Source organism: Tupaia chinensis, unplaced genomic scaffold (assembly GCF_000334495.1).
Source record: "Tupaia chinensis unplaced genomic scaffold, TupChi_1.0 Scaffold143654_1, whole genome shotgun sequence".
Lineage (NCBI taxonomy): Eukaryota > Metazoa > Chordata > Mammalia > Scandentia > Tupaiidae > Tupaia > Tupaia belangeri.
Window position 1 is genome coordinate 164,491 of NW_006203502.1, and position 12,045 is coordinate 176,535.

At 40.7% G+C, this 12,045-nt stretch overlaps 1 protein-coding gene and 1 pseudogene across 1 annotated transcript; both read right to left on the minus strand.

Annotated features, from left to right (window-relative positions):
* Positions 1–5,122: 5,122 nt before the first annotated feature.
* LOC102495572 (60 kDa heat shock protein, mitochondrial-like) lies at positions 5,123–8,566 on the minus strand (annotated as a pseudogene).
* A 2,286-nt stretch (positions 8,567–10,852) lies between these two features.
* On the minus strand, positions 10,853–12,027 carry LOC102482357 (exonuclease V). Its single transcript, XM_006164662.3, has one exon. The coding sequence runs from the start codon at positions 11,990–11,992 to the stop codon at positions 10,871–10,873; it is 1,122 nt and encodes a 373-aa protein (XP_006164724.1). The 5' UTR covers positions 11,993–12,027; the 3' UTR covers positions 10,853–10,870.
* Between the last annotated feature and the right edge of the window lie 18 nt (positions 12,028–12,045).

The following is a 12,045-nucleotide window of genomic DNA, read 5'->3' on the forward strand; positions in this document are numbered from 1 at the left end:
GGGCCCTCCTCCATTTTTTTTTAAGAAACCCAGTCAACCACCATTAGATAAAGACATAAAAACTTTTCAACATCACGTAAGGTTCTCATGCCTATTTCCAATGAATACACTTCAAAGTTACCCCTTTATTTTGATCTCTACCATAATAGATTAGTTTTGTCTGGTTTTGACCTTAATGTAAATGGAATCATATAGTGTATATGCATAGAACTGAATACACACAGAGACAGTAAATTGCATAGAACTAACTATCCATGGAGATATACACAAAAATGGGTACATGGAAAACCATTAAAATGTGAATGAAGTCTGTGGATTATATAAATTTTGGTATTCTAGTCATCATATTGAACTATAGCTATAGAAGATGTTACCGTGTGTGTGTGTGTGTGTGTGTGTGTCGGGGGGGTGCAGGAGGGAAGGTAAAGACTAGGTTGGATTGTTATTTATTATTTTTTTATTTTAAAATTATTTATTATTATTTTTAATTTTCTATAAGGCATATATGCTCACCAGAGAGAGATGGTGAGGGGAGGGCAGAAAGAGAGGGCAAGTGTGAGAGCAAGCTGCTAGATCTGGGACTTAAACTGGAATTGGCCATTTGGGAGTCTAGCGCCTTAACCACCATGCCAGGTGCTGGCCACTGTGTATTCTTTCTTATGACTTCATGTAAATCTACAGTGGTATCAAAATAAAAAGTTAAAAATATAAGCACATAGCTAAGACAGAAGTTTGCCATTTGGAAAAAAATTAAATTAGATCCATACCTCAAATGATACACAAGAGTAAACTACAAATGCATCAGGGATGTAATTTTTTTTTTTTTTTGGAAAGGTTTTTGCTACAGGGGGCATTTGCTCACCAGAAAGACAGAGAGAGACAGAGAGACAGAAAGTGAGAAACACCCCCCAGGGGGATGGCCATGCCGCAATCCCTTCTCCTCCATTGTCCTCGGGATCTTGGGCATGCACGCACATGTGCCTGGCATGAGTTTAAGTCACCGGGTCTGGGACTCGAACTGCGGTCGACTATGTGGCAGTTCAGCAACATAACCATTATACTAACTGCTGGTCCCCCTCAGGGATATAAATGTAAAGAGTGCACCCATACAAGTTCTAGAAGAATGAATAAGCAAATTCCTTTTTTTTTTTGGAAAGGTTTGTGCTACAGGGCACATGTGCTCACCAGAAAGACAGAGAGAGACAGAGAGACAGAAAGCGAGAAATCACCTGCCAGGGGGGATGGCCACACCACAATCCCTTCTCCTCCATTCTCCTCTCGAGATCTTGGGCACGCACGCACATGTGCCCGTTGTGAGTTTAAGCCACCGGGTCCAGGACTCAAACTGCAGTTGACTACTTGAGAGTTCAGTGACATAGCCATTACACTAACTGCTGGTCCTAGCAAATTCCTTTTTAACCTCGGTGTAGGAAAGGACTTTCTATGACTCAGAAAACATATGCAATAAAATACTGAAAAATTAGAAACACAGGAAGATTTGTTTACATAGAAAAACCCATCATAAGGGGGCAAGCAGGTGACATGGTGGTTAAGGGTGCTGGACTCCTACACAGCTGACTGTTGGTTTCAGCCCTGGACCTGGCAACTTGCTTTTTCACTTTCTATTTCTTTGTTTCTCTCTTGCTCTCTGTCCCTCTCTGGGCAAATTAAAATAAATAAATAAATAAAGTCAGATAAAATAATTCTTAAAAAAAAGGGAAAAACCCAACTTACATAATAAAAACCAAAACACAACTTACAAATTAGAAGGAAATACTTGCAAGATACCTCACAGAGAAAGGGCTTGTAGTCTATTAGTTGGCCAGGGCTTCCATAACAAAATACCATGGACTTGATAGTTTAAGCAACAAATGTATTCTCTCATACTTCTGGAGGCTGAAAGTCCAAGATAAGATGTTGACAGTTTTTTGTTTGTTTGTTAAGAGATTTTTGCCCTAGGGTGCGTGCACTTGCTGGAGTGACAGAGACAGAGACAGAGAGATAGGAAGCAAGAAATCACCCCCCGGGGGGATGACTATGCCACAATCCCTTCTCTTTTCTCCTTTGGGCATGCATGCATGTGCACCCGGCATGAGTTTTAAGCCGCCACTCCAGGACTCGAACCATGATAGACTATGTGGGAGTCTAGCAATGTAACCATTACGCCATCTGCTGGTCTCAACAGTTTTTTTTTTTTTCTTGAGGACTCTCCTTGACCTATAGATAACCATTTTCTTACTGTGTTCTTGTGGTCTTTTCTCTATGCGTGCACATCTTTGGTGTGTGCGTCTCTCCATGTTCTAACCTCCACTTTCTGTAACAACAACAGTCAGATTGTATTAGGTCCAACCCTAATTTTAACTTAATTACCTCTTTAATAGTTCTATCTGCAAATATAGTCATATTCTAAGGTACTTAGGGCTTCAACATATGAATTTTGAGGGGAATAAAACATATATATTCATATGTGAGTGTATATATACTATATATATATATAGTATATATACTCATGCACATGCATACAAATATATAGGGGTCATTGGGAAAGTCATGTTGCATTCTTGCATAGAAAAATACCTCATGAATTTCCCAATGACCTAATATGTATATGTATTTTTATATATTTAGGTTTTTTTTTTTAACATAGGTAATGATATGTCTTCCTTCAATCTTACAATAACTCTAAAACAAATGTCAATGATATGTTCCACTAAAGCACACATGAAAAAGAAAGGAGACAGTAGGACATGAAATTCAGACACTAGAAAAAGGAGGAAGTATTTAATGTCAGGCAATATACATATACACATACAGGTTTTCCAAATTATAGATTTTGGAGTACTGAAACATAAAACAGACATGACATTTATTTTATTTTACCTATAAACAAATTTTTGGGGGCTGGCAGGTGGTGTGGTGGTTAATGGCACTGGGCTCCCACATGGCCAACCACGGTTCAAGTCCTGGACCTGGTGGCTTGCTTTCTCCCTTTCTCTCTCTCTCTCTCTGTCCTTCTCTGGTCAAATTTAAATAAATAAATACAGGTAAATAAAAATTATTAAAAAAACTTTAAACAACTTTTTATTATGTAAAGGTTTTCACATAATTGGATATTTCTCTGCCTTGTACAGAATTATTCCTATGCTCCACAGGAAGGCTGCTTCTTAACTTCTCATCTAGTTATGGCAAGCACTAAAATTCTTATTTTAACAGAATACTAGTAAAAATGTCTCAATGATTTAAGTTGAAAACAATACACTGGTTCATGACTCTTGCACCCAGGATCAAGAATGTACAAATGTCTTTTTATTAAAAAATACAGAATACATTATCTGTAGGCATGGACAATTGACAGTGGTAAGTCATATATTGTCAACTGAAACCACTGATGATTATAATGATTTTCTTTTTTTTTTGACCATAATTTATTAATAAAAAATAAACACTTATTCCAGTTTATAAGTTGTTATTCTTGACATTGCTAATAAAAAGGGACTTTACACTAATCACTTAATAATCCTGTTTTGACTAAAACAGTGAACCTGTGGCTTTAAAAAAAAGTATTCAACACTATTTGCTTATAGAATTCGTTCTTATCGTTTCTGGAACCTTCCTGTCTGTACAGAAACTACTGAGCTATATGAGAAAGCCTCTCTGGGACAGCCAATCAGCAATCATCAAGAAAGGAACCAAGGTCCATTCAGCATGGTGATGAGGACCGCACCACAATCCCCTCCCTTCCACTCTAGCTCAGGGGGACATGCTTCTTTGCACTGAGGTATGAGGAGTCAGACTGCTGTTTGCTGTTAGAACTGGCCTTTCCAGCTAATAAAAGGAAATCTTTGACACAGATGCTATTATTGGTCCTTAATGTCTGGTGATTTTAGGAAATTTTGTAAAAAGTTTGGATTTAGTTCAGTTTATTCAGAAATAAAACATGTTTAATAAGATTTACTACTGTGACAGAGTAAGGGTCTGCTGGTTTAGTAATCTATAAAATATATGTAACGTGTAGGTAAATCACAGTCCTTTTTTTTTTTTTGGAGAGGTTTTTGCTATAGGGTGCATGTGCTCGCCAGACAGAGAGAGACATAGAGACAGAAAGCGAGAAATCACCCCCCAGAGGGGATGGTCACGTTGCAATCCCTTCTCCTCCATTCTCCTCTATTCTCCTCTCGGGATCTTGGTCACACACGCACATGCACCCGGCGTGAGTTTTAAGCCACCGGGTTTGGGACGCGAACCGCAGTCGACTACGTGGGAGTCCAGTGACATAGCCATTACGCTAACTGCTGGTTCCCAATCACAGTCTTAACTTCTAAACATACTTAGTATACTACCTTATTTATTTATTTAAAATAATTATTTAAATTTTATTCACCATAATAATCATTATTATTTTGGTTGAACAGAGAAAGACAGGTAGAGAGAGAGAGAGAGGAAAATTGAGAAAGCAAGCTGCCAGGTCCGGGACTTGAACCGTGGTTAGCCATGTGGGAGCCCAGCACCTTAATTACCATGCCATCTACTGGCCCCAGAATATTACCTTATTTAAATCAATACCTGTTGTAGTAAGATATCTACAATTAAAAACAGCTGATCAAACTAAATCCAAAATTGTAAGGGAGACTCACTTTCACTTGAAGCCATGTTACTTAGAGAACTTTAAAAAAACACATGGCCTTAAAGCCATTCAAAAAGAGGTAAGGAGGCCCTGCTTCCTCATTCTTTATTGTAGCATTCCAGTTGGAGCTTGGCCAAAAATAAGCACTTCAAAGTATTCCGGAAAAGTCCACAGAAGTGTTAAAAAGTCTTTTACGCAAAAGAATTTCTGCCTTTCTGCAGTGGTGAGTCATAGTATTCAGCAGAATTTCCTAATAACACAAAGACAGATGCATACACTCGATCAGGTGTCACATGGGAGGTAGACTATTATGTCAATCCTTAGAATTGGAGCTCCTGCTGCTTTTTCCTTAATACTGATCACCAGCGTGACGAAAGTGTGGACTTCTGTAAGAGAACAGTGTTTGATGGCCAGGATCTCTGAGCATTGGTCCCTAAGTTGACTATACAACATATAAAGGAGTAGGGGAGGTAACACAGGGAAGCTACTCTCTCCAGTTCAAAAGGAGTTGATAAAGCCCCTATATGCATTCAAGAATCCCATGGGATTATCTAGCTGTGGACAGTGGCTAATGTAGTCATCCAGAATTGACACTATGTACCGTGGCAGCGTTTTCCTGTACAGCTCCAAAAATTCTGAATACGGATTTACAGGATCCAGTGGCCCATAGATAAAATGAATGGGAATAGTTACAGAGGCAAGAGCTCCCACTTAGTGTCTTCTGAATTTCTTCCTTTGATTGATGTACTGTAAGAGAGTGTCAGTGACTAAGTTCCCATCACTGTTGCAGATCCCTGCCCTCATGTCCCATAGCTCGCTTTCAGAGTGTACAGCCCAAAGACTGGGGTGAGACCTTGGGAGAATACAAAGTTGTTCATCAACTGAGTGAGGACGGGTGACAGCACACCTCCATCTTGAGTAGCTTTTGGTGAAGGAGAGGCTAGTGAGTGTCAGGAAAGATACCTCCATTTGATAAACAGAGACTCTTTATGGTGAGACGACCAGAATGATTCTGCTTGTGCCTATAGAGCAGCTCTTGAGCAACAGTATCTCTGTAATCATGAGACAGAAGGTTGATCCTGTGGTTTTGGAGCCTCAGGTGCCGCAAGAGTGCCTCCACCATGTTGATCTCCTCAAATATGGAATAGTGATATGGTCTTGGTTTGTCACTGAAGCCAAAGCCTAAGAAAATCAAAGGGCAACTACTCAAAGAAACCTCAGGATCCGGCCTTCCCAAATCTTGTACCAGTCATAGCTAGATGTTGGGAAGCCGTGTAAAAGCACAATCTCTGGGCTTCCAACCACACTCATGGAGTCTTAGTAGAAGATGCTCAGTCCCTTGTAGGTAAAAAAATTTGCCTGAAGACTTTCAGGCATGAAGAGCAGGGGAAAGCTGAGGGGGCGGGATGTACAGGTACATGACCAGCAGCGGCACTGTCAGCAGCCCCACCTGGACCCACCACTCCCTTATCCTGATTCAGGTAAGACCTAGGTTACAAGACTCCACGTTGGGGGGGAACTGGTTGCACACACACTTCCTGGGGCCAGCGGTTAGTTATAGTGACTTTCTTAAACACCAGCCAGCCTTTTCTTCACTTTTATTTTATTCAACCGACTCCTCTATTGCTTTTCAGTGAGGAGCACTGCCTTAAGCTTCCTGTCACAATTCACGAATAATGGTAAAGCCCTGGTCTAGAAATAAGAACATGCCACCCCCCATACCACTTCCCATTCCACCCACTCCACCCATTCTAGGCTCCTTCTACTTTAGGGATTTCTGTGACTACTTCTGCTGTGGTTAACAGAGAGGCCACTCCAGTAGCATTCAATAAAGCAGTTCTTACAACCTTTGCTGGGACAATGATTCCCTTTTTCTACCATACTCACAAAATCTCCAACCACGGCATCATAACCAATTTCTGAAGAATTTTGCCATTATTTTCTTAGCTATTAAGGATCCTTCAACACCTGAATTCTTTTTCTTTTTTTTTTAGACAGGTGTTTTTTTTTTTATTTAAAAACAATTTTTTAGAGGTTTTTGCTATAGGATGCATGTGCTCGCCAGGGAGACAGAGAGACAGAAAGTGAGAAATCACCCCTCAGGGGAGATGGCCACGTTGCAATGCCTCCTCCTTCATTCTCCTCTCAGGATCTTGGGCATGCATGCACACGCCCCCAGCATGAGTTTCAAGCCACTGGGTCCAGGATACAAACCGCAGTCGACTACATGGGAGTCCAGCGACGTAGCCATTATGCTAACTGCTGGTCCCAACACCTGAATTCTTAGCAATAGTCATTGCAGGAATGTCGAGTGTTCTTTAAATAATTTCTATACCAATTTTTTGATCTTCTTTAGCTGGAGTCAGTGAGTCCAAGGCTGAAATGCACTGAAGTAGGGCACAACCACCTCCCAGAACAATGCCTTCTCCAATAGCACCTCTTATAGCTTGAGGGCATCTGTAACTCTTTATTTTCTTTCACTTCAACATCACTGGTCCCACCAATCTTCAGCACACCTACTCCACCTGAGAGTTTTGCCAGATGTTCATTCAGATTTTCATTTTCATATTCACTAGTTGTGAGATCTAACAGCTCAATGATTTCTTTAAAAAGTTTTTAAATTTGAGAATTGTCACCTTTTCCTTTCAAGAGCATGGCATTGTCTTTGGTCACAATGACCTCTCCAACTTTTCCTTAGTCATGAGGCTGAACATCCTCAATATTTAAGGTCAACCCCTCTTCTCTGAACACTGTGCCACCTGTAGCAATAGCCATGTCTTTAAGCTGGTTCTTTTCTTTCTTTCTTTCTTTCTTTTTTTTTTTTTTAAAGATAGATTTTTGCTATAGGGCACGTGCACTTACCAGAGAGACACAGAGTGAGAAATCAGTCCCCACGGGTGATTCTCTTCCATTCTCCTCTTGGGATCTTGGGCATGTACTCACACTCGGCATGAGATTTAAGCTACAGGGTCTGGGACTTGAATCACGGTCAACTACGTGGGAATCCAGTGATGTAACCATTACTCCATCTGCTGATCCCTAAGCTGGTTCTTTCTATTGTTGCCCAAACCTGGAGCTTTGGCTGCTACAAACTGAAGACCAACTTTTAGTTTATTCAAGACGAATGTACTTAGAGCTTCTCCATCAACATCGTCAACAATTATGACCAAGGGCTTACGTTGAGCATTGGCAATTGTAAGTGTGGGACAATGGACTGGAAATTTTCTTTTCACTCAATAGAACATAGGCATCCTGGAATTCATGTTTCTGACCTTTTGCTGTATTAATAAAGTATGGAGAAATATAGCCTTGACCAAACTTCATGCCTTCAGTCATTTCTAATTCATCATTCAGTGTTTTTCCATCCTTTATAGTGATGCTATACCCTTTCTTCTGACCTTTTTCATTGTGCCAGGACTAATGTTACCAATTTCTTTGTCTCCATTTTAGAAATTGTAGCAACCTGAGCAAATTCTTTGGAGTCCTCACAGGTTTAGACTACTTCTTAAATTCAGCAATTACAGCATCAACAGCTAACACCACACCGCTCCTGATTTCCACTGGATTAGTACCTTGACTAATTTTTTTGTGTGCTGGTACAGTAGCAGAGGTGGTATCATTCCCAGCCTCTTTGTTTCTGTTATTGGCAACATCTTGAGCGAGTTTTGCTCCAGTATTATTTTTATATTTATCCTTTAAAGTCGATTGATTTTGCAACAGTCACACTATTTTCTGTTACTTTGGGACTTTTCTAACCCTGCTCCATAGTTACTGTTCTCTTTTGCCCTGTTGCGGCCGCAGCATTGGCTAAAAGGGCTACACCTTGAAGCATTAAGGCTTGGGCATCCACATCTAATTTTACATTTTTGGCATAAGCCTGAGTGAGATGAGGAGCCAGTGCCCTGGACTCACCTGGTGAAGGACTGTGGGTAACTGAAGCATTTCTGCAGGGCAGTGGCAGGGCATGCCTGCAGTGAGACAGCCCATTGGTGAGGGCCAGACATGACATTTAAAAAAATGACATTCACATGAAGAAAACAGTAACAGTTGTGAAACAAAAATACACTTGAATTTTGGGGCCAGCAGATGGTGTAGTGGCTACATCACCAAACTCCCATGTGGCCAACTGCAGTTCAAATCCTGAGCCTAGTGGTTTGAAAAATCATACCAGGTATGTGTGTGTGCATGCCCAAAATCCCAGGAAGAGAATGAAGAAGGGATTGTGGCATGGCCATTCTCCCTTGAGGGGCGATTTCTCATTTCCTTGCTGTCTCTGTCTCTCTTCTTTTCCAGCAAGTTCCCGTGCCTTATGACAAAAACCTCTTAAAAAAAAAAAAAAGGAAAAGTACACTTGAATTTTAAAAACTGGCCACCTTTAGAATGGAAAAAACAAAATCACACATATCAATTATCTCTAATGATTTATGAATCCAAAATAGACTATAAAATACCAAAAGGTATTTTTATGCAAGTAGACTTTGACAGGGAGAAGTCTGAAAGAGAAGAGGGATAGGACTAGCATAGTATATTATTAAGTCTCAAAGATTCATAATATTGGCACATGAAAAGACAGACATAAAATTAAGTAAAATAAGACAAAACCAAACAAAACAAAAAACTCCAGAAATATCACTGTACTCACTTGAAAACTTAGAATGTATTTGTTTTTTAAAGCTTTTGCCACAGGGCATATGCTCACTAGAGACACACAGAAAGTGAGAGGGAAAGTGAGAAGCCACACCCCAGGGGGGATGGCCATAATACAATCCTCTCTCCTCTATTCATCTCTTGGGATTCTGGGCATGCATACACAGATGCCCAGTGTGAGTTTCAAGCCATCTGGTGATATAGTGGTCAAGGTGGCTGGATCCCACATGACGAAGAGCATTGTTCAAGTCCCAGACCTGGCGGCCCAAAAAACATGCTGGTCAGTGTGTGTGCCCAAAATCCAAAGAGGTGAATGGATGAAAGAGATTGCAATGTGGCCATCCCCTGTAGAGGGTACCCTCTCACCTTCCCTCTGTCTCTCTGTCTCCCTCCAGGAAAAACACTAGCCCTATGGCAAATAAAAGTAAGAAAAAAAAGCCTTCCAAATTGTTAAGCTAAAGATGGATTTTAAATAAATGATGTTGTGTCAAATGGGTACATGTTTTTGTCTTTAGAATTTAAAAAATTTTGTTTTTAGAATTAAAATATTTTTAAACTTATTAACTATTCTATGTATTCAATCATTGTATATCATTACAGCTTGCAAAATGAATTCCCAGCATGAATACATTGTATATTAGTCCTGTTAAAGATATCATATACATTATCACCAACAGGTTTTTTGTTTTTCATTTTTTTGTCCCTTAAATGTTTTGCTTTTCTCGATTCCCTTCCTCTCACCCTCTCCCATTTCCCACCTCCTCCCACAGTGCCTCTAGTATCCAAAATGGTTCTTTATGCTTCTATATCTTCCAGTCTTTCAGTTTCTGCCATAGAGTGTGGACATTTGGTATATATTAAGTGGGAACATACAATCTCTCTCTTTTTTAAAATTTTTTTAGTGTTTCACATTATTTTATTACAAAAAAGTAAAAAGTCTTGATAAACAGAGAAGATTTCTTAGAAACTGAAGAGTGTTCTTAGGAAAACAGTATTTGCTAAAGGATACATATGCTCCAGTCATGATAAACATGTCTTCTATGTGACCCATGGTAAGTCTCCAGGGATATAATTCCTCTCTCTCCCACTCATCATTGAACCTTGGTCCTGGATATGAATGTGGAAGAGGTTGTAGAAATACAAAAAAAAATAAAGTTGAAAAGCACTCTCCATGGGTCAGCCAGGTGGCATGGTAATTAAGGCAACTGGATCCTACAATGTCAACTGAGTTCAAGTCTCAGCCTAAACAGCTTGAAAAACACACTGGGCATATGTGTTTGCATGCCAGAAATTCGAGAGAAAAATAGAGACGCACAGTGTAGTCATCATCTCTGAGGGGTATTTTCTCACTTTCCCTTTCTCTCTCTCTGTCTCTTCCCAGTGAGCGCACATGCCCTGTAGCTTAAAACAAAACAAAACTAACAAACAAAACAACTCTGAAATGGATGCCAAGGCAACATAAAATTACAAGAATTCACCACTCATATGTAAATAGTTTAAAAAAAAAAAAGCTCTCTATGAAAGCCAAGCTGAGACTGGTCATCTTTTGCTCAGGCGCAATAGGAAAAAGGAGGATCACATTCAATACATACTTCCTGCTCATTTGGCTTTTTTGGCCAGGGGTTCCAGGGTGGAGCTAAGTACTCCACCATTCCTTTTCCATTCACAGATGTCTGCATAGCTGCATGTCCGGCATTTCCAAGCCTCTTCCACATCAACCCCTTGAGGTTCTCGGTGACCCATCCAGTAGGCCATATAATGCTGCACCTTCTCTCTTACTTCACGCACTTCAAAGGCCACAATCTCTGTACCCAGCACAGTGGCAGTCTCTTGGTGGACATACTCAACCTTCAGGGTATCAATAACTGGGAGGTCAGACAGTGTTAGAGACAAGAAGACTAGTTCCATGAGGTCACCCAAAGACTTCACAGAGAAGCCTCCCTGCTGGGCATGCCTCAGCACTGAAGGTCCCAGTGGCTTTTCTGGATTCAATTTTGTGTGATGGGTTAGATGAGTGGGTGTCACTTTTCCTTGTACCATGCAATCAAAGATATATTTGTATATGCTGACTTGAAAATAATCTTTCTTTCTCTGAGCTTCTGAAGGGAGCATGGGGCGCCTGCGTGTCTTGAGTTCAGCCAGTTCCAGTTCCCCCTTGGCTGTATAGTGCAGCTCATCAATCACCCCAACAATAAGCACACCCTCCACTTCCCCAAATACTGGAAACTCTCGGACGCAACCCTCTGACTGCAGGGTAGGAATCATCGAGAGTATGTTCAGAAACTTAATTGCCCAAGTATCTTCTTTAGTGGTGACGGGTACAGTTACAAGATCACCAAGTTCTAGTTCTCTTGCCAGGTGGATGCTGGCACCTATGTCCAAAACAGCTGCCTTCTCAGGTGCCAAGAAACCAGGAAGCTCCTTCCCATATGCAACTTGCAATTCACACCAGTTCTGAGTAGATAGGTCAGTGACGTTTAAATATTTAAGGTGAAATCTCTCCATTGGTGATGAAACATCCAATCCTCTCTTCCAGTCTTGTAAGCTTACAGGCTTGGGATCCTTTGTAGGGAGTTTGGAAGAAGGTCCAGGCTTGCTAAATGAAGCACTTGACTCCTGAGCATCTTCCAGATCCAGAAACTCTAGGAACTCTGAGTCACTCACATCTGAGAACCCCGAGGCTTCTGCTGATACTGTCTCTTCTTCCCCAGTGTCTGCCATGGCACAGCTCCAAACTGAGCAAGGAAGGCACTGGGACTTAGTTCATCTTCTTC